Here is a 22,325-nt window from a genome sequence, read left to right as displayed (position 1 = left end):
ATTAAAAAACCACAATGAAATGAAAAGGGAAATGAATGCTGAGTAAACAAACTGAGAACTATAATAACATCATTCAGAATTAAATAAATTAGAAATAGCTAACACTGTTTCCACTATTATAAATGCTTTATAAATAGTACCTTATTCAAGCCTCACAAAAAATCTGTGAAATAGAGGTACTACTATTGTTCTCCTTCTGCACAGGAGGAAACAGAGGCACAAAGCAGTTAAGTAATTTGCCTAAGGTCACATGGCTGGTGAGGAACAGAACAGACACAGCTGAAATGTACATTTGTGACATAGTGAAAGAATGAATGTAGAAGAAATGGATGTCGAGGGCAAAGGTGATCTAATAAAAGGATAATTACGTCGTAAATGTAGAGAACTCAGCAAATGTAAAAATGTTTTAAAGATGCAGTAGAAAAGTTCCTTGAAAGAAAAAGGAACTGCATCTGCAGATCAAGATGCAGACTGTATTCCAGGCAAAACAATGCAGAATGACCAACACTGACACATTCTGATTGTTATTGACTTTCAAGCCTAAAAGGGAATAATGCAGGCACGGAAAGTCACCTAAAATGGGGGAAAACAGAATGTCACGCGGCTGGGGAGGGGTGAAAGAAGTGCAAATAACTTCCTCACTCCTCACAGCAGGGAGCCAACACGGAGCGTCTAAAATTGAAATACGCAGTTTGAAACAAATACTCACTCTAACCTGATAGTTTTTTTCATCTTTTTCTGCTTAGTCTTAGAGGGATCTCAGGAAATAAAATATCTTGAAGGGAAGAAACATTTACACGAAGTCAGCAATGCTTTCAGTTTCACTTCCTTCTGTCCATCTCTCTTCTTCCCTCCCACTCTGTCCCTGCTTCTCATTCCTCCTCAGTAAAGACATGTTTGGAACATTATTCACGTAATGCTTAAATGGGTAATTTCTGGGCTTTATGATTTTAACTTATTCATTCTTTTGTGTACTACCATAATTCTTTGGAATGCATATTTATAAAATAATAAAGCCAATTCTTCTTTCAAAAAACAATTCTTCCATTTTTTGACATATCCTGAGTGGCCTTCTTAACAACTCTACCTTTTTGAGTGATCTTCCTAACAATTATCTGATTAAAAAATTTTTTTAAAAACAAATTGCTGAAGACTACATTAAACCCACAATAAAGCACAATACAAACCCTGAGAGGTTACCAAGTTCGACACCCAACTTTTGCCGTGCCCTGTGGGTATCTGCAAACCATAAAAACCTGGGCTCTGCTGTGATGTCTGTATGGGGGATGAGTGATCCGGAAGAAAACCCAAGATGGGAATTTAATAAAAGACTCCAGCACTCAAGGGTGAAAGAAGAATAAACTCTACAACACAAAAGGTGATAGCAAAGAAACCTGCCTGTCTTGACCCTGGCACAGGGTGAAGGAAGGAAATTAAAAAATCTCACTCGAGTTTATAATGACAAGCTGGCCTTCACTCAGGCTTCTGGTCCAAATACATATTAACTACCTGGGTGATCCAAAAAACTCACTAGCAGGATTAAAGTGGTCTCACATTGGTAGATCAAGACTGGCAGACACAAACGTATCTTTTCTGGAGGAAAGAGACCTGAACTTAGGACTCAAGGAATTCCTACAGATCAAGTTATAAGGAAAACGAGCAGTTCACATTCCAAGATCACAAACTATACCTGGAAACAAAGCACCATAACAGAGAATCAGCAGAAACAGATCGACAAACACTTTAGGTATTGGTATCATTAGGCAAAAAGAATACAAAAGAGGAGCTTAAAAATATCAGCAAAGAAAACAAGAAGATTTAGAAACGAATGAAACAGACTTCCAGAAATAAAAAAATGCAGTTGGTTGAATGAAAACTCAATAGATGGATGGAATACCAACCCGACAGAGCTGAAGAGAGAAGTACTAAACTGGAAGACAATCTGAAGAAATTACCAAAAATACAATCCAGAGAAACAAAGAGATGAAATATATAGAAAAAAAGGTAAGATACATAGAGAAGAACGTAAGATTTAACTTACGTCACACTGGAGTTCAAGAAAGACAGATGCCCTCAATTACCAAACAGCCATACTTCAAACAGCCTGCTGAGATGACCTAGCTGGAGCCCACCTTTGAGTTCCAGTAGCACCAGACAAGTAGGCAATATAAAAACTAAGAGAAAACTTTCTAACCTTGGATGAGGGCTCTGATTATCTCTCAATTTAATGGTCATGTGTTTCTGAATTCTTAACTTCCATGCAGTACTTCTTCTATGGCAAAAAGTTCCCTACTTTATTGAATTTTATTAACTTCTCCAGTTAAAAAAAACGTAAAGCATTGAAAAAACTATGGATCAGGTGGATGGTCTTGTTAAATAATATACACTAGGACTCAAAACACCAAGGGAAAAAGTAAAATAGGAGAAGTATATTTTTGTAATGTTTCCTGTGAGTTTTCATTATAGTAGTGTATATGCAGCTGATATGTGTAAACAATGAATCCTTGGAAACCACATTCTAACATGGAGAGCTGTAAGAAGTTCATATTTTCCCAAAAGAGCACTGTTATAACTGAGGTTTGGGTTCCTGAGGCTTAGGCAGCATATTAGTTGTAGATATGATCAAAGAAATGCCACAAACCAAGTATGCAAAATTATAAAACTTTAAAGCAATTCCAAATATCAAAATTTTGCTGCTAGTTCTAGTTCTAGTGTTTAAAACAATATGAATTGATTATATAAATATCCTACTATAAAAAACATAGACATATTAACATATGCTGACATAATATATATTTGATCAGAAATCTATGTTTACATTAAACATATACATATGAGCAAAATGGTAAAATGGTTGAGATTTGCCTTAAAATAGTCTAGGAAGAAAAAAAGTTGGGAAAGGGAATAGATGAAGCAAGATGTGCAAAATGCTGATATTTGTTGAAGCTGCGAGCTTGGGGGTTTGTTTTACTAATTCTCTTTACTTTGTGTATGCATGTTTAAAAACTTTTCATAATAATAAGTTTAAGAATCTAAATATTATAAATAATTATTACTTAATAATTAATTATTATTTAATAATTTCTCTTACCTTCTTAAAACTTAAAAAAACTCTGGGGAAAAATGAGATTGATCAATCAATAACAGTTGCCCATGGGAGGAGGCATTAAGGCAAGTTTCCCACAGTAAGCAGTTGTCAACTGTATAACTGACTTTAAAGCTCTCCCCTCACCTCTGAGATGGTGCTCATGCATCATTAAACCAAAGTGTAAATGTGTAACCACAGATAATGAGTCCGACTCTAGCCTTATACCATATATAAAAATTAACTCAAAACAGATCAAAGATCTAAATGTAAGAGCTAAAATTATAAAACTCTTAGAAGAAAACATAGGGGAAAAGCTTCCTGACATTAGATTTGGCAATGATTTCTTGGATGTGACATCAAAAGCAGAAGCAAGAGAAAAAAATAAATTAGACTACATCAAAACTTAAAACTTCTGTGCCTCAAAGTACACAATCAACAGAGTGAAAAGGCAACCCAGAGAATGGGAGAAAATATTTGCAAATCTTGTATCTGATAAGGGGTTAATATCCAGAATATATAAAGAACTCCTACAATTCAATAGCAACAACAAAAAACAAACAATCTGATTAAAAAATGGGCAAATGACTTGAACATACAATTCTCCAAAGAAGACCTACAAATGGCCAACAAGCATATGAGAAGATGCTCAACATTAATCATTAGGGAAATGCAAATCAAAACTACAATGACATACCACCTCTCACTCATTAGATGCCTACTATCAAAAAAACAAAAAATAACAAGTGTTAGACAGGATTTGGAGAAATTAGAACCCTTGTGCACTGTTGGCGGGAATGTAAAAATGGTGCAGCTGCAATGGAAAACAGTATGGCAGTTCTTAAAAAATTAAACATAGAAAAAAAAAATATTAGAGAAAACAGGAAAAAATATTCAAGAAAATAATGAATGAGAAATTCTCAGAACTGTTGAAAGACAATTCCCAGATTTAGAAAGCCCAGGCCATTCACAAACTATATAATTGATATATTTACACTATCATCCATATGACTGTATGACCATCCTTTTAATTGTAATCCTTTAGTTTTCTTTTAAATTTTTGTGGGTTAAGTCTCCTTTTTCCCCTTTACATTAGCATGTAAACTTAATTCATTTGTTCAGGTCTCATTTTTTTTTTAACCAATATAAATTTAGAAGTCCCTTAAAGAAGTGTTACGGAAAGATACAAATTAATCTTAATGCTCTGTAACTCAGGAATTTTCCTGACTGAATGACCTTAAGTTTGGTTTTAAGAAGAATTTGCTCTAAGGAAACCAGAAGGGACCAAAATGCAAATCAAACAAGCTACTGGGCCTCACTTCCTACTAACCTCCATTTCCTGCCTTAACCATTCTTCTAATTCCGTATTCTTTCGAGCATGGTGAGCTATTAGATCTGATCCTCCAATGATGTGTGGAAGTTTTCCCGCTCCAGGAAATGTGACCTGTTAAATAGTAAAAGTAGTAAGGTTGACTGCATTAAGAAATTAAGACAATCATTTTTTTAAAACTTAAAAAAAGCAAAGACTAGGGCTGGCCCCGTGGCTTGGCGGTTAAGTGCATGTGCTCCACTGCTGGCGGCCCGGGTTCAGATCCCGGGCGCGCACTGACGCACTGCTTCTCCGGCCATGCTGAGGCCGTGTCCCACATACAGCAACTAGAAGCATGCACAACTATGACATACAACTATCTACTGGGGCTTGGGGGGGCGGGGGAAAGGAGGAGGATTGGCAATAGATGTTAGCTCAGAGCCAGTCTTCCTCAGCAAAAAGAGGAGGATTAGCATGGAATGTTAGCTCAGGGCTGATCTTCCTGGGGGGGAACAAAAAAAAAAGCAAAGACAGTAAATCATGTATAACATAAGTGCCAAAGATGTTTATATTCTATCAGTGAAAGTGAGAGAGAGGTAACTGTGCTAGACCCATATATTTTTGCCCTATTTTTTGGCTATTACTATACCCATATTTAGATATGTCAGTGGGATTTATGTACTAAGAAGAATTTAGGATTTTTTAATTTGGAGTTTTTATTCAAAAATGGCGTTAGCTTGGGGCTGGCCCGGTGGCACAGCGGTTAAGTGCGTGCGCGCTCCAGTGCGGCGGCCTGGGGTTCACGCATTTTGGATCCCGGGCGCGCAATGACGCACCGCTTGTCAGGCCATGCTGTGGCGGCGTCCCATATAAAGTAGAGGAAGATGGGCACAGATGTTAGCCCAGGGCCAGTCTTCCTCAGCAAAAAAGAGGAGGATTGGCGCCGGATGTTAGCTCAGGGCTGGTCTTCCTCACAAAAAAAAAAAAAAGACAAAGAAAAAGAAAAAGAAAATGGCCTTGGTTCATTATCTACCAATTAAAGCATCTGAAGGTGAACACACACTATAATTTAAAGTATTATATTTTGTTCTAAAGATTTCAAAATTTAAGCCTTTTCTAGTACTCATGAAAATTTAAGTCTTCAAAACTTTCCAATTTACAGATCCCCAGCAAGAGATGTTAGAGATGGCAACAGTTTATACTTTTAATTGAAATTTTAATTGTTTACAAATAAAGGGGTGTCAAAAAGAAAGAAATATTATGTGAAAATGCTTATCAACCACACTGCTAATATTGTACTAAGGGAGTAATAAATACTTAATATTTATGGGACATACTTTTAAAATTTCAATATATGAAGTGGAAAGGGAATTTTATAGTTTTCATCATTAAGCAGTATTTTAAAAGTACAAATAGAGCCATGTCATTGATTTGGGTATAAAAAGAAAAACTCAAGACAAATTCTTTCATTAGAGGCAATCCAGTTAAACATCTTTCCACACAAATTTTGGTTTGAATTTCTTTTATAGTCTCAAAAAAATTCCTTGGCTAAGGATATTAATATTTTTAAGGGTTTTAAATTTTTCCAAACTACTTTCCAGAGGTTTGTACTACTTTATACCTCTTCACCATTCCTGTGCCAACAGTGAATATTATTGCTTTTTCTTTGATAACTTCTTTAATTAAAAAAACAGTATGTTTTCTAAATTTTGATTTAACATTGAGACTTTGTAATTTAACATGAAGATATTTAAAAATATTTAAAATATTTAACATGAAGAAACCATGCAGTAAGAATGCCCCTGAGCTATTCATGAGCCACAGCTGTGGGGGGGGAAGAGTAAGCAGGTGCCATGTAAGTGGAAGATCTTCCACTCTAAGTAGAGGAGATTGTTCCTGCTACACAGAGTTAAGAACCCTTCAGACACTGTCACAGTAGGCAGAAAACTAATTTAACTGAAAAATGTTAATAGTAGCTCACATTAGAGAGAAAAAGCTACCTCATTGTCACAGCAATAATCCTACAAATCACGTTGTAGAGGAAAGTAGTCTTCCACAGAAACTACTTTTGAAAACTTACTGAATTCTGATCAAATGCATAAGCAAAAGCTAGCAGTCAGTTGTAGGTCTGGGGCAAGACGCAAACATCCCAGAACAGGCAACAAAAGAATACCGACTGGATCAAAAATATTCTTTTCACTACACAGATTAAAAAGAAACATCTTATCAGTTCCTAGAGGAAGAACACAGGTCTGATGGTAATACTCAGTGTACATATTTGTATTTTATTTTATATATACATGTAATAATAAAATGCCTAGCTCTCATTATTGAATGTGCTCAGTTACTTTCAACAAATTTGTTATCTTCATAAAGTGCTGAGTTAAAGAACCCCTTCAGATAGTCACAGATCAATATTAGAACTGGAAGAACCCTATCAGTGCAGCCCAAAGCCTGCTGCTTAAGGTGGGGAGAACCAGAAAAACAGCACCCTTTAAAGAATTCAATGTTAATGAAGTTTGTTTCATGCTAGGTGCTCCATATACATATTAACTGCTAGTTCACATCCTTCCTAGAGTAATTTTTTAAATTGTTTTAAAAAGAAGAAATAGCATCAGTTTTCAACATGAACTGCTTTTATTACTATTTAGCATCAATAGTATTTCTAAAAACATTTCAAACACTGCCCTCTTGTGAAACTTTAGTTAAAGGAATACATACCTTTTTGAATGTCTTGAAATTCTTCAGTTGACCATAAGCATTATTTATGCTGGATGCACTTCTGGAGGTAGAGGTACCAACTACCAGTGATCTAAATTCAGTCAGTAACACCTTGCTTGGAAGCATCTCACCATCATCCTGAAGTTCGTCATTGTTCTTAAATGGGGTTAAGACGGATAGATAAGAAAAAATAAGGAAAAAGAAAATTACTTGTCATTTAGGGGTCTACAGAAACAAGTTCAAATACTTGAAAAAACAGTAAAAAAGGTTTATTTCTGGCACCTGCACTTTGTATTTGGAACCAAATCATACCTACTTCAAAACTAGAAAATTATTTACTCAAGTACTCTGTAACTTTGGAAACATTTATAACACTTATCTACGACAGACGGCTAAAAATCCTACAGTATTTGTACTTTAGTAGCCTATTCTAATAAATATCATCTCAATAATCCATTTGTCTTCCTGCATATATTTTCTTGGCATGAAATCTCGGTATTATCTGCTCTTCATTAAAACCATACACCAAGATTATCTTACAATCCTTTCTACAAGTTCTCATCTACTATATTTAAGCTTTCTTGGATTTTCAATAATTTATATTTTTTATTATTTTTGACACCTCAAAAAAAATTAATCTGGACACTCTATCTCATTAACTGAAAGCCACTTTTTAATTCCAGATTAATAGTTATTAAATCAGCCTGAAGACTCCTTCCTGTTGCTGGATGAGGTTCAAGTCATTTACTATTAACTAGCTAGTTAAAAGTCTACTACAACATATTATTTTGTACTGTATTTTTATTTAGAATGTCATGAATTTTGAAATAGTAAAATAAGGACAAAGAAAATTATGCTACAAAATCACAGAGTAAAATAAAAAAATTATATTCCTTGATATCATTATATAGCATGTAAACCTTGGCTATTAAATGAAAGGTCTTTTCAGGTCCACAAGAGACTGTTTAATGGTTCCCGCATCACTGGTGTATGAAGCTCACTTCCCATCTCTCCCAGTCTCGGCTCTAATGCCCAATTCCTTGGGTGATATGAGCCCGGGAGAATGTGTGATCAAAGCAGGTATTCAAGAAGATTAATCTGGGCCGGCACTGTGGCTTAGTGGTTAAGTGCGCGCGCTCGGCTGCTGGCAGCCCGGGTTCGGATCCCGGGCGCGCACCGCTTCTCCGGCCATGCTGGGGCCACGTCCCACATACAGCAACTGGAAGGATGTGCAGCTATGACATACAACTATCTACTGGGGCTTTGGGGGGAAAAAATAAATAAATAAAATCTTTAAAAAAAAAAAAAAGATTAATCAGCAGCCATACAGGATGGACCAAAGAATTCTGTGACAAAAACCATAACCATTTCCAGATTGTGAGCAATGGACCAACATGGGATAGAATTTAAGGAAAAGGAAAAAAAAAGCTATATAAAAAAGGATAAAAGTAAAAGGACAAGAAGACTTGGGAAAGAAATAAGAACATATCAGAAAAAATTAAAAATAAACACAGGAGGAAAGGGTACCACAAGAGAAATACATATCCAAAGGTATGGCTAAAATAATACAAATAGAGCCTAACTTTCTAAAGACTAAATGCTTATAATATTAAGTAGCCTGAACAGAGATTCTGGAACAGTCTGGAGCTAAAGTGACAATGTAAATTCATAATGCAAGCAGAATAAACATATCTTTATAAAGAGATGTAAATTTATTAAACTTAGGAAATCATCACTGGAATTTCACCAAATGCCACATTAAACTGACTTACTTAACTCTCCACTATAGTGGAAACTGCTGCAGAAGTGACTCACAGGATATAAAAACCACTTGGTTCAATTAATCTCTTCTGTAAAGTGACAGCTAATAAATCTTTGATAATAAAGGACCCCTCTGTCTCTAAAGTTCTCAGTCTGGCTAAAAGATATCTTAGTATTCATTCTCTTTCTTCCTTATTACATAACTCGAGTTCATTAGAGATAGCAACGTGCCAAGCTTAAAGTATTTCCCAGAACCCTCCTGTAGGTTGAGGGGGAGGGACGGGGAGTGGCAGAGACCATGACTAAATTCCGGCCAATAACAAAAGTTATCAAGTGGGGTTTCTGCACAAGCTCCTTAGAAAGTGGAAGGAACTCAAGTGGAAAGGCCTCTTCCCTGTCCTTTCTCCACCTTCTTCCTCCCCAGAAAGGTGCCATGATGGCTAGAGGTGCCATCTCGTAGTGCAGAAAGACAGACACCTAGGAAATTAAGGTTACCGAACTGCCAAGCAGCTTTGGTTACCTACTTCTGGTTATCTTTCATAAGAAAAAAATAACCCTATCATATTTAAGCCACAGATTTTAGAATTTTTAAAGACAGCAAAAGGCTTGTTTTTAAATTTTTTGTTTATTGCAGTAACATTGGTTTATAACATTGTAAAAGTTTCAGGTGTACATCATTATACTTCTATTTCTGCATAGATTACATCATGTTCACCACCCAACGACTAATTACAACCCTTCACCACACACATGTGCCGAATTATCCCTTTCACCCTCCTCCCTCCCCCCTTCCCCTCTGGTAACCACCAATCCAATCTCTGTCTCTATGTGTTTGTTTGTTGTTGTTATTATCTACTACTTAATGAAGGAAATCATACGGTATTTGGCCTTCTTCCTCTGACTTATTTCACTTTGCATTATACCCTCAATGTCCATCCATATTGTCACAAATGGCTGGATTTCATCGTTTCTTATGGCTGAGTAGTATTCCATGGTGTATATATACCACAGCTTCTTTATCCATTCGTCCCTTGATGGGCACTTAGGTTGCTTCCAAGTCTTGGCTATTGTGAATAACGCTGCAATGAACACAGGGGTGCATGTATCTTTACAAATTGGTGTTTTCAAGTTCTTTGGATAAATACCCAACAGTGGAATAGCTGGATCATACGGTAGTTCTATCCTTGATTTTTTGAGGAATCTCCATACTGTTTTCCATAGTGGCTGCACCAGTTTGCACTCCCACCAGCAGTGTATGAGAGTTCCCTTCTCTCCACATCCTCTCCAACACATGTTGTTTCCTGCCTTGTTAATTATAGCCATTCTGACAGGCGTGAGGTGATATCTCATTGTAGTTTTGATTTGCATTTCCCTGATAGTTAATGATGTTGGACATCTTTTCATGTGTCTGTTGGCCATCTGTATCTCTTCTTTGGAGAAATGTCTGTTCAGGTCTTTTGCCCATTTTTTAATTGGGTTGTTAGTTTTTTTGTTGTTGAGATGCATGAGTTCTTTATATATTTTGGAGATTAAGCCCTTATCAGATGTATGGTTTGCAAATATCTTCTCCCAATTGTTAGGTTGTCTTTTCATTTTGTTGATGGTTTCCTTTGCTGTGCAGAAGCTTTTTAGTTTGATGTAGTCCCATTTGTTTATTTTTTCTATTGTTTCTCTTGCCCGGTCAGACATGGTGCTTGAAAACATGTTGCTAAGACCGATGTTGAAGAGCGTACTGCCTGTGTTTTCTTCTGGAAGTTTCATAGTTTTAGGTCTTACATTCAAGTCTTTAATCCATTTGGAGTTAATTTTTGTGTATGGTGTAAGGTGAGGGTCTACTTTCATTTTTTTGCATATGGCTATCCAGTTTTCCCAACACCATTTGTTGAAGAGACTTTCTTTTCTCCATTGTATGTTCTTGGCTCCTTTGTCAAAGATTAGCTGTCCATAGATGTGTGGGTTTATTTCTGGGCTTTCGATTCTATTCCATTGATCTGTGTGTCTGTTTTTGTGCCAGTACCATGCTGTTTTGGTTACTATAGCTTTGTAGTATATTTTGAAATCAGGGAGTGTGATACCTCCAGCTTTGTTCTTTTTTCTCAGGATTCCTTTAGCTATTCGGGGTCTTTTGTTGTTCCATATAAATTTTAGGATTCTTTGTTCTATTTCTGTGAAAAATGTTGTTGGAACTTTGATAGGGATTGCATTGAATCTATAGATTGCTTTAGGAAGTATGGACATCTTAACTATGTTAATTCTTCAATCCAAGAGCACAGAATATCTTTCCATTTCTTTGTGTCTTCTTCAATTTCTTTCAGCAATGTTTTATAGTTTTTGGTGTACAGATCTTTCACCTCTTTGGTTAAGTTTATTCCTAGGTATTTTATTCTTTTTGTTGCGCTTGTAAATGGGATTGTATTCTTAATTTCTCTTTCTGCTACTTCGTTGTTAGTGTATAGAAATGCAACTGATTTTTGTATGTTGATTTTGCATCCTGTAACTTTACTGTATTCGTTTTTTACTTCTAAAAGTTTTCTGGTGGATTCTTTAGGGTTTTCTATACATAAAATCATGTCATCTGCAAATAGTGACAGTTTCACTTCTTCCTTTCCAATTTGGATCCCTTTTCTTTCTTTCTCTTGCCTGACTGCTCTGTCTAGGACTTCCAGTACTATGTTAAACAGGAGTGGTGACAGTGGGCATCCTTGTCTGGTTCCTGTTCTTAGAGGGATAGCTTTCAGTTTTTCACCACTGAGGATGATATTAGCTGTGGGTCTGTCATATATGGCCTTTATTATGCTGAGGTACTTGCAAAAGGAATTCTTAACTAATACAATGAGGGAACTTTTTCTTGAGGGAACTTTCTGGGAAGAAAATTAGATGTACTGAATTAGGATCTCTGGGGCTTTGGTCTGGGAATCCATCTTTTTAAAAAGTTCACCAGGTGATTCTGATGCAGCTGGTCCACAGAGGGCATTCAGGATGCTCTTATAGGAAAGAACAAATAATGAGGATTCTCTCCCTGACATGAAGATGCCAATATATAGGCTAACTAGGACATATACTTTGTTTTTCCAACAGTAGTTATAAATTTACATAATGCTTGATACACACTAGGTTCTCAACAAATGCTTAATCATTGTACCTCCCAATCACTTAATTCTTATCTTTCTCCTTGGTCCTGTCCTTATCCAGTGGCTGTTTATAGGAGGGGACAACCATAGCCATGAATGAGAGTGGAGCTAACGGACCTATGTGGGAGATTAGAATATTAAATTTTGATTTCATGAGGTCCGTGTTCTCACCTAAAGAGCTCACTAGTCTACAGAGAGTAGGCAACTTACTGATCCATAAAATAGGAAATAATGTGAAGAGTTTTATTAGACCAAAGTGGGTAAGATGAATTATAAACATTCTAAGAAAATAGGACATTAAAGATCAAAATGAAAATAAAAATTTCTAGTGATGTTACAGATGTTTTGTCCTAAAAAATTACTTAGTAGATACTTTGCTTTATTAACTTTTTTTTTTAATCTTTCTGTGCCTGTTTACTCTATTAAGGTGTCCCCTATACTTACCATCCGGCCAAACGGCTGATATAGTAGTACAGCCTGGAAATCTATTAAAACAATCATGAATAACAGTTTTATTTGTTGTCATTTATTATATACTGTCAAAGAATCACTATATTTTTAACATTTACCTTATTGACCAACAAATTCTTACTCTTAATACTGGGTGTTGAAGATAATTGTTTGGATGCTCATACTGTCAATACAAATATCTAAAGTACTTTTTAATATTCGAAGTTTCTATTTGCAATACTTATTTAAAAAAATGTTACTTACAGGTATTTTGTTACTTTCTGATACTGCTTCATCATAAAAAGTGCCATCTGTTTCTAAATCCAATCTTGGCCTTTTCCTAAGGTTGACGGCTTCCTCTTGTTTCTGAGTGTTCACTTTGATTTCCAACTCTGGTTTTGTGTTCTGGAATAACTGTTCCAATATTTCATTTTCTATGGCTAAATCATCAATTTCTTTTATTTTTTCTGATCTTAGTTTTTCTGTAGAAAGAGATTTATTGGTCGAATTTTTCACAGTGGATTTTAAATCTGTATTTGTAAATAAGTTATCTGTTTTTGTCCCCACAGGCTCATTCTGAGATAGATGCTGCTCCTTATTTTTCCACATTGAGGATGTAGCAGGTTGTGTTTGTTCTAAAGGAGAACAAGACATTTCTGTTCTTGCTGACTTAGATGAAGAAATTTCTTGATTTTCTTCATCCCTTTCCCTTAGATTTAAAAAAAGAGAGAAGAAAACAAAAAGAGAAAATGAACACAGCTAAGTAACTTTTTAGTTTGGCAATATTCACTCCCTCCCCCATTTAATTCACAATATTCTTGAGTTTATTTATTAATAACATCACTGGAAATCAAAAAATAGACTTCTGAAAACAGTACATCATTCATATACACTACATCATTTTGATGAGACTGATCAACCCTATGGCTAAAACAATTTGGAGATTTCTATCTTCTATGCTGAAATAGCAGTGGTTGATAAATCAATGTAGAGAAAAAGGCAGAAAAAATATAAAAATACAAAGGAATTGTCAGGAAAAAATCGCTTACTTTATAAGTAAGGGAACTTATGGGCAGGGAAAAATTACCCTGGGATAAAACCTGATGGGTTAATGAGAACTTGATTCAAGACAGTAAGTCAGAGTGGCTAAATCCAGAATATATTACAGACTATACACCGCAAGTAATATGTAAATAGATGACTCAGAGTTTTCTATATAGTATCATTCACTCAATAAGTACCGAATATTATATTCATTTAAATTGTACTAAGACCCATAGGGCCAGCCTTGATGGTCTAGCGGTTAAGATTCAGTACTCTCACTGCCATGGCCTGAGTTCGTCTGCCAATCTGGGAACCACACTACCCGTCTGTTGGTTGTCATACTGTGGCGGCTGCGTGTCTCTGTGATGCTGAAAGCCATGCCACCGGTATTTCAAATACCAGCAGGGTCATCCATGCTGGACAGGTTTCAGCAGAGCTTCCAGACTAAGACAGACTAGGAAGAAGGACCCAGCCATCTACTTCCAAAAAAACTGGCCAGGAAAACACTGTGAACAATAGTGGACATTGTCTGATATAGCGCCGAAGGTGAGAGGATGGTGCAAAAATACCGGGCAGGGTTCCGCTCTCACAGTACACAGGGTCACCAGGAGTCAGAATTCACTCAATGGCACTAACAACAACAACAAGGCCCATAGAGGACACAAAAATTTGGGTCTCTGCTCTCCAGGAGTTTACTGGATTCATGTTGAACTGGAACACTCAAGGTGATATTTTAATAATGCTAGTCTAATGTTAGGGTACTAGACAGACTGATCAAGAGGTTTTCGTAATAACTTAAGCGCTGAGAGTTTGAACCAAAGAGGTGGCAACACAAACAGACAGAAAGGGAGGAATTTATAAGACAATGAAAATAAGAATCAACACCACTGGTTTGGGGAGGCAGAGGATAACAAGTCAAAGATTTTGACAAAGTGAACTGCTAACAAAAATGCACATTCAGTGACAGGGGAGAAAAAGTTTTAGGCCCATTATTTGGGAAAACAGCAGGAAATTCCTGTGGAAAAGCAGAAGTGAAGCTTAAAGGATAAGTTAGGGCCAAATATATTGATCATCTGTAATAAAGTCATGAAACCCTCAAGGTAAAGTACACAGAGTGTCAAAAGCAGTAGGAGGAGGAAAAGAAGTCCTCCAAGGGGGTGAAGGGGCAAGTCAGAGAGGAGAAAGGAGGAGGATGGGCCACCACCACAAAAACCGAGGGGAGACCACAAGGAGGAGAAAGGTTCAAGGGTTGAATGTTACCAAAAGGCCACTAGAGGTGGCAACTGTGTCAATGGTTACTTTCAAAGATGTCATGTCAAGATGAAATTGCTGGTTAAGAACTATTTCATACAGAAATGGGAGCAATAACAATAATCTCCTATTTTGAGAAGTTTAACAGTTACTGTAAAAGACAAAAGGAAGTAGCTAGAGGAAGAAACCAAGTCAAGGGAAGGTTTTAAAAATAGAAGTGAGAGTTCTTGAATACAGAGGAAAAGGATCTAGAAGAAGATATTAAAGGTGCTAGAAATTGAGAGAATAATTGATGGAGCACGGTCCTAGAGGTAATGAGAGAGGTGACCAAGGGAAACAGGTAGGTCAAAAGAACTCAGGTGTAGGAAAGCACTTCTTCAAGAGAAATGCAGAAACGAAATAACAGATAAGCTAAGATATAGAAGGAAAAAGATGAGGGAGACTCTAGCTAATGAGCTTTCTGAGAGGGAATAAGGTCAAAGGGCCACAGTTTTCCACAGAAGCATACTTAAGCAGAACACATATAGCATTCTACAATCATATAACAAATATAAATATTTTTCAGAGACACAGAGAGGTATTATTAAAAATATACCGTTTTTTGGTAGATGGCTGAAAGTAGTTTTTGATGGAGTTGGTCTGCTGCTGCTGAGAAGCCCAATCTCCACTTTTATTTACACTTGGGAATTTAGTTGGTGAAAGCTGATAGTTTAGGATTTTCATCCTAACAAGAGTATCTGATACTATATTACTATAATTAGAGCTGAGTTTGGGGGGTTCCTTCGCAGTGGATGTTTCTTGTGAAGGCATTCTGAGTTTTTGTTCCATTCTGGACATTTTGATTTCTTTTGGCCTTTCACTCAAATCCATACTGTAGCAAAAGGAAAGAATGCAAGGTAAACAATCAAGTTTACAGTAATTTTTATCTAGAAACAAAGTCCTTTAAGTAGTACTGATGTAATACAGTTTTAGAACATAATTATCTTTAGACAATAATTCAGTGAATATATTTTACTATCCCGGGAAAGTAGCTCCTTTGTTATCAAAGCTCCCTGAAGACAAATGATACCTTTCTCTTCTTCATACTCTACAGCACGTCAGGCATGCTCTACTATAAAAAAACTGCCAAACACACATGGAATGTCAACCAAGTATCTTATTACAGAATTTATTATCACCTATAATTAGGTGATAAATTAGGTTTAATCACCTAAATTAAACTAGATGATAATCCTAGGTAATTTTTGCTTTGTTTAAATAGTTTAAGTTATTTCCAGGCATAAAAATTAACAAAAAATGGAAAATCAGAAAAAGAACACCCTATCATTCCAGTATCATATATAATGGGGTATTCAGATCACTTCAGATGAACTGATATGGTTATATTGCAGCCAGATGGCAGCAGTCTCTAGAATAGAATAGAACTCTAGACTACCAGAAAAATATTTTAAACATAAACATACAGTTCTATTATGTATGGTTGAATATATACTGCCTTTGCTATTCTTATTTCACAAAAAAAGTAAAGCTGTCATTCAAGCGACTTTCAAAACATTGAGAGTTTCTCTTTAACAAGTTATATTTGGTCTCAATATAAAGCATGGGGGTAGTAAAAATTTAAATATGGTCCAATATAGTGATATCATAAGTATCTTTCAATATGAACAGTTCATTATGGATTATTTAAAATGAAATATACTGTCGGGACCGGCCCGGTGGCATAGTGGCTAAGTTTGGCATGCTCCGCTTTGGCGGCCCGGGTTCATGGGTTCTGGATCCCAGGTGCGGACCTACACTACTCATCAGCCATGCTACCGTAGTGACTCATATACAAAATAGAGGAAGACTGGCCACAGATGTCAGCTGAGGGTGAATCTTCCTCAGCAAAAAAATAAAAATAAAATACAATATACTGCCTTTAAATGAAAAATACCATAGAATACAAATGAGCTACCCTTGCTCTCCAAAACAAAACCCCAAAAAGCAAAAAAAAAAACCTTTTCAAATGGAGAACCACTAAAAAACTATCTTTATGAGCAAATACGAATTATTTAGACAGCCAGGCAAGACACATATAAAGTATCTCCAAAATTATAAGTAATGTTCAAATACGGGCAATATCATGTAATACAAACAAATTTATTTCCAGCTTATTTCACCAGTCAGAAATAAAGTAGTATAATTCTTTATAGTCTTCCATGTATACATGCAAGGAACAAAAAAAACTTTATCATAAGACAGGGGTTGGCAAACTATGGCCTGCAGGCCAAATCTGGCCTGCCACTGGCTTTTGTAAATGACGTTGTGCTGGCACACAGCCACACTCACTCATTTCCATGCTGTCTACGGCTGCTTTCATGCTGGAAGGGCAGAGTGAGTAGCTGTTACAGCAATCACCGGCCCACAAAGCCAAAAATGTTTACTCTCTGGTCCTTTATACAAAGTTTGTTGCTCATTGTCCTAAAATATTATTTTCCCTGGCATCCCACTCTCCCCTGCTTATCACCTAAGAGATGACTTGCAAAGGCAGTGACTTTATTTCTTGAATATACTATTAATTTATTGATAGAATAAAATAATAGTTTGTTAACCACAAAGCTTTACCATGTATCTGCTTGCTCTGATTCTGTGTCAGCTACATATGTTGTAGTATTCACTGGGGCGCTTGGCATTAGTTTTTCATTGACTGACAAGCCTTGGGAAAGGCTTGGCCCCGGAGTCATTGTCTTCAATCCTGTCAATCACATAAGCGAAAGAAAGAATCACAACTGCTAGACATAAGATGGACATTTGGTCACTTAAAATTGTTCGACTGTGCCATGCTGAGGGAATTAACTAGGTAATATAGCACACGGTTGCCTCCAGTCAGAAGAGCCAAGAAAACCTTAATGAAATTGCCTATAGTAGCCTGTTGGCATCTGTGATGGGCTTATCTAAACCCTCATTTTAAAGCTACATCAAATCCTTCATGGTGAAGTACTATCAACTTAAATAAAAATAGAATCAACTTAAATTCTAATTCAAATTATGCTTTAAGTCAGCCGACCAAAAAATTGCATTTCTTCCCCACAGAAATTATAACTACCTTACCATCTACACAAATCAAAATCAGAGTTTCATTTTTAGAAGGAATACACTATTTGAAAAGAAGATATAAACAGTTTTTTTTATTTTTTTATTTTATTTATTTCCACCCCCAAAGCCCCAGTAGATAGTTGTATGTCATAGCTGCACATCCTTCCAGTTGCTGTATGTGGGATGAGGCCTCAGCATGGCCGGAGAAGCGGTGCGTCGGTGCGCGCCTGGGATCCAAACCCGGGCCGCCAGCAGCGGAGCATGCGCACTTAACCGCTAAGCCACGGGGCCGGCCCCTAAACAGTTTTAGACATAAATTTTTTGGCTACTCCAGAAAAACATAATGATTATTTCATCATTTTCTTTCCTAGGATAGCAATTTAATCCAAGTGCCCCTCTTCTGGCACCCTTTTCTTGAACCTCCTGCACTGAATTAAGTGCCCCTCCTTGCAGCTCCCACACCCCTGCTTACATCACTCTATAAACTTTAACACACTATCACTAGTTGTGTGACCTGAGTTAAGTTACTTAACCTCTCTATGCCTTAGTTTCCTCATCTATAAAATGAGGATAATTACAAAACTTTCCTCCAAAGTTCTGAAGGCAAAATGAATTGATATAAAGATAGCACTTAGAAAAATGCTTGGAACATAGTAAGCACTACACAAGTGCAGCTGTTATCTTGGAATCTCCAAGCTGTCACCTGGAATCTCCTCGACAATAGGGACCGAGTCTTGCTCATTTCTGTATCTTCAGTCCCTGGAGCAACGTGTGGTATATAGTGGAGAAAAATAAGTTAATGGAATTAAATTTTTAACTGAAAATTTTAAAAGTTGGCATTTACTAAGTATCTAAGCTAAATTATCACTCTGTTAGGCCCTCATGACATAGGATTTGTTTAATAAACGCTTATTACTGATTCTAAATTCAGGTATTTAAATGACTTCTGCCATTCTCCTTATACAACCATCTTAGAAGCTCACTGGCATTTCCTTAAACACTTATATCCCTAAAATTCATTTTAGCTTGCACAGAAGTTTGCAAAAGATAATAATTACAAATGCTTATATAATCACTAAAAGAAACATTTATAAATTGAATCTAATGACCCAGAATAACTGATGTTTGTCAACAATAAGATTATTTACAATGTTCTCCTTGCTAAAAATATCATGAGGGCAGGGATTTGCTCTGATCTGCTCACTTTTTTATTCCAAATGTTTAGAATAATCACAGGTATATACCAAATATTCAATAAATACTTGTCGAATAAATAAATGAATGAATATGAATGGAAAGGACAAAAGAAAGGAGAAGAAAAAGGGAGGAAAAGAGGCACGCATTCACTCTGCTCCCCCAAAGCTGGTTGTGTTCTAAAATTGTTTTTAACTCAGATGTCTATGACTTAGAACCCACACATCTACCTATGAATATGGGCAAGAAGTAATACTATTAATTATAATGTAGATTTTTACCAATTCTTTATGACCTCATTTCCTTATGAAATGATACAACAGAAAAGATACTGGTCTAGTAGTCAGAAAACCTAAATTTTAGGATTGGCTGGTCCATGAAGTATTTACGGGACCTGAACTTTTCTCAGCCTTGAGATCTCTTACTTTTTAACAGAAAGACAGATTAGATGATCTCTAAGCTCTTTCCGCCATAAATACACTTCCAACAGTGGATCATAAAATTTTGTTGCTCCACACTGACAAAGAGAATCTTGTGTACCAACAACTCAGTTTGATTAAGCAAACAGTCATACTACAAACAAGTACTGTGCTTAGTGCTGCTAGGGAATCCAAAATTAATAAGACCTTACAACCAATCTAGAGGTTGAAAGAGGCATGGAAACAACTGGTTATATTTCCAAGTAGGAAGAAACTCTAACTGGAATGCAAAAAAATAAAAAAACCCCAAAAAACTAAAAAACAATACTGGGGTATAGAAAACAGAATAATCCTGACTTGGAGGAGAGTTATGGGAGAAAGAACAACTTAGAAAAACTTCATGAAGGAGGTGAGCATTTGTGAAATGAGTCCGATTTTTGAATAGTGCTGGCTTTCTAGGAACAGGGATCATGAAGAACAAGGTCAAGGAGTGTGGGAACTATAAATAATATGCCACATATATTCTTTAGGGAGATGTATAAAAAAGATGCGGATGGGGAGATGGGCTGCAGCTAAACTGTTGAGGGCTTGGAAGTCTAGAAGTCTAGACAAAGGGCTTACGGATTTATTCTATAGATAATGAGAGCTAGTAAAACTTTTTAAGAAAAGGGAAAGTGAGTCCAGTGGCAAAGTGAAATATTAACTGTAGAGATGAATATGGAGGCAAGACCGTTACTGGGCGCAATTATAACAGTGCTCAGGAAAGAAAGACATGGAGGGTTCAAATAGGACAGTGGCTATGAGAAGGGATGGTGGCAGACCTCTTGAGCAAAAGCCACAGAGGGAGAATTCCAGGTCTGGTAAGAATAAAAAATGACTGAAGTGTGCACTCTGAGTGCCAGCTCCACATATATAAAAGAAGGCTCCTCTCTAGTTCAGTCTTTCCCTAGATATTCTAACTCAGTGGTTCTTGGGGTTTGTATGAGAAACATGAGCTTAAAACTAATCAAAACAAACCAAAAAAAAACCCCAAAAAACAAAAACCAGATGGCTTGGCCGCATCCCAGAATATTCTGAATTACAGAGAACATGAATTTGCCTTAAAAAATGTTTCTGAAGCATATATATAATTGAGAACTAGTTTTCTAAAACAGAAACAAAGGACAATTGTCCCAAATCGGGGCTAGGACAAGGGGAGCTACTCTCTTAGATCCAACAATTCTATTTGTTTTTATACACTTTTTGTCCTATTGTTAAAGTCTGAAATTACTAACAGGTGTTTTTTTTTCTGTAACAGAACAGAAATCCACTGTCAACAAAATAATATCTATAGCAGATGCTATTTCTAAAGGTTGTGCAGATTTCTAACAGACAGCTTCTCTAAGAATATGGCTCTCTTTTGGTATCCACATTAAAGGAGTTCTCTAAGAAAGGCTGAAGAGTTGGTCTTTAGCTTCTGACTCTAAGGATGAATTCTAGGAATGTTAGTCATGAATTTTTGGGAAGTATTCATCATATCACAATTCCACCAAAACAAGTTATTTGAACATACTGGAAACTTCACAAGTACTTAAAACTGTATTGGAAGGTTATCTACGTACAGACAGAAACACACCTAGTATACTCAGTGGGAAAGGGTAGAGCTATCAGATGAATAAACATTCTTATCCAAATAATAAAATACTAACCTGTCAAATTTTTTATCAGACATCTATCCTTTTACATCTGCTCCCAGTTACCTCTACAGCATCATGTCTCAAAACTTTACACATCAAAATATATGCCACCTGCACTGCAGCATAATATCATAATAGCTTTGACTTAAGAGTCAGTTTGAATCAAATTATTTGCTATGTGACCTTTGGCTAATTTCTTACCCTCTCTGTATGTCAGTTCCCTCATCTATAAAATGCAGATGATGTCATTTATCTTAAAAGGATTGTTTTGCAGATTAAATTTTGATGACATATGTAAAGTCTCTAGAAACTCAAGAAACGGCAGTTATTACTAGTAATCATTGTTACTAATGACCTACACACCTAATCAGTTGCTGGTTATTAGGCTCTAATGGCTCACTCCTTCCAAAATCTAGCTGAGCACTTCCCTAATTTGTCTAAACCAGGGTTGCAGAGTATAGCTACTCAAGAGGTACACTGTCCAACTCCATAGATGCCATTCAGTGGGCCACAATGTGAATGATACCTCCTGGAGTGTACAATGAGGTAGTGCTGTTCTAACTTGCCTCTTTTAGCTAAAGTCCAATAACTGCTGACAAGTAACTAAAGAGAGAACACAGGAGGCAAATAAATGTACACAGGAGTACAGAATGGATGCAAACAAGAGAAAAGTTACTAGAGAGAATAAATGTAAAAATATCTAAGGTAAAAAAGCAAAAAGCATAAATGAATCACATCTTCATGATGGCAAGATCAACTCATTTTCAAGAAACGTAGGGGAAAATAACAAGGGGTAATAGGTGCTGCCTCTGAGTACACTGGCTTTGTGACAGTCAACACTGAGATGACTATAACATACATTCTTCATCCCAGTAAATGACACCACCACTCAACTAGTTACTCATGCCAAAAAACTAGGAGTTGTTTCTAATTCCTCCAAAGACAAGTTCTGCTGGGGCTAGTTCCAAAATATATCCTGAATCTGTTCATTTTTATTCATCTCCATCCACTATTACCATTCTGGTCCAAGGCACTAGGCTGTCTCTCACCTGGACCTCTATTAATAGCTTTCTACTCATATCCCGACTTCCATTTTGGACTCTGGAATCCATTCTCCACAGACGCCATTGTGACCTGTTCCTTCTACCTGGAATTCTGCTACCCAGATCCTCCCATGGCTGCCTTATCTTGTCATTCAGGACACACGAG

General features: G+C 36.5%; 1 protein-coding gene across 8 annotated transcripts in view; it reads right to left on the bottom strand.

Annotated features, from left to right (window-relative positions):
• NBN (nibrin) overlaps positions 1–22,325 on the bottom strand; it is a 51,041-nt gene that overhangs the window by 4,789 nt on the left and 23,927 nt on the right. For 5 of the 8 annotated variants that reach the window (XM_087447695.1, XM_087447703.1, XM_087447696.1 and 2 more), the window contains 5 exons: positions 17,357–17,486; positions 15,348–15,623; positions 12,722–13,166; positions 7,116–7,271; positions 4,416–4,529 (listed from right to left, as the gene is read on the bottom strand). In XM_087447695.1, coding sequence (XP_087303821.1) covers positions 4,416–4,529; positions 7,116–7,271; positions 12,722–13,166; positions 15,348–15,623; positions 17,357–17,486 — 1,121 coding nt within the window. The other 3 variants (XM_087447702.1, XM_087447697.1, XM_087447701.1) reach the window with 3 other exon arrangements.

Source organism: Ceratotherium simum, chromosome 23 (genome assembly GCF_057802395.1).
Source record: "Ceratotherium simum simum isolate JZ-2026a chromosome 23, ASM5780239v1, whole genome shotgun sequence".
Taxonomy (NCBI): domain Eukaryota; kingdom Metazoa; phylum Chordata; class Mammalia; order Perissodactyla; family Rhinocerotidae; genus Ceratotherium; species Ceratotherium simum.
The sequence above is the reverse complement of the archived record's forward strand: the minus strand, read 5'-3'. Positions and strand labels throughout refer to the sequence as shown.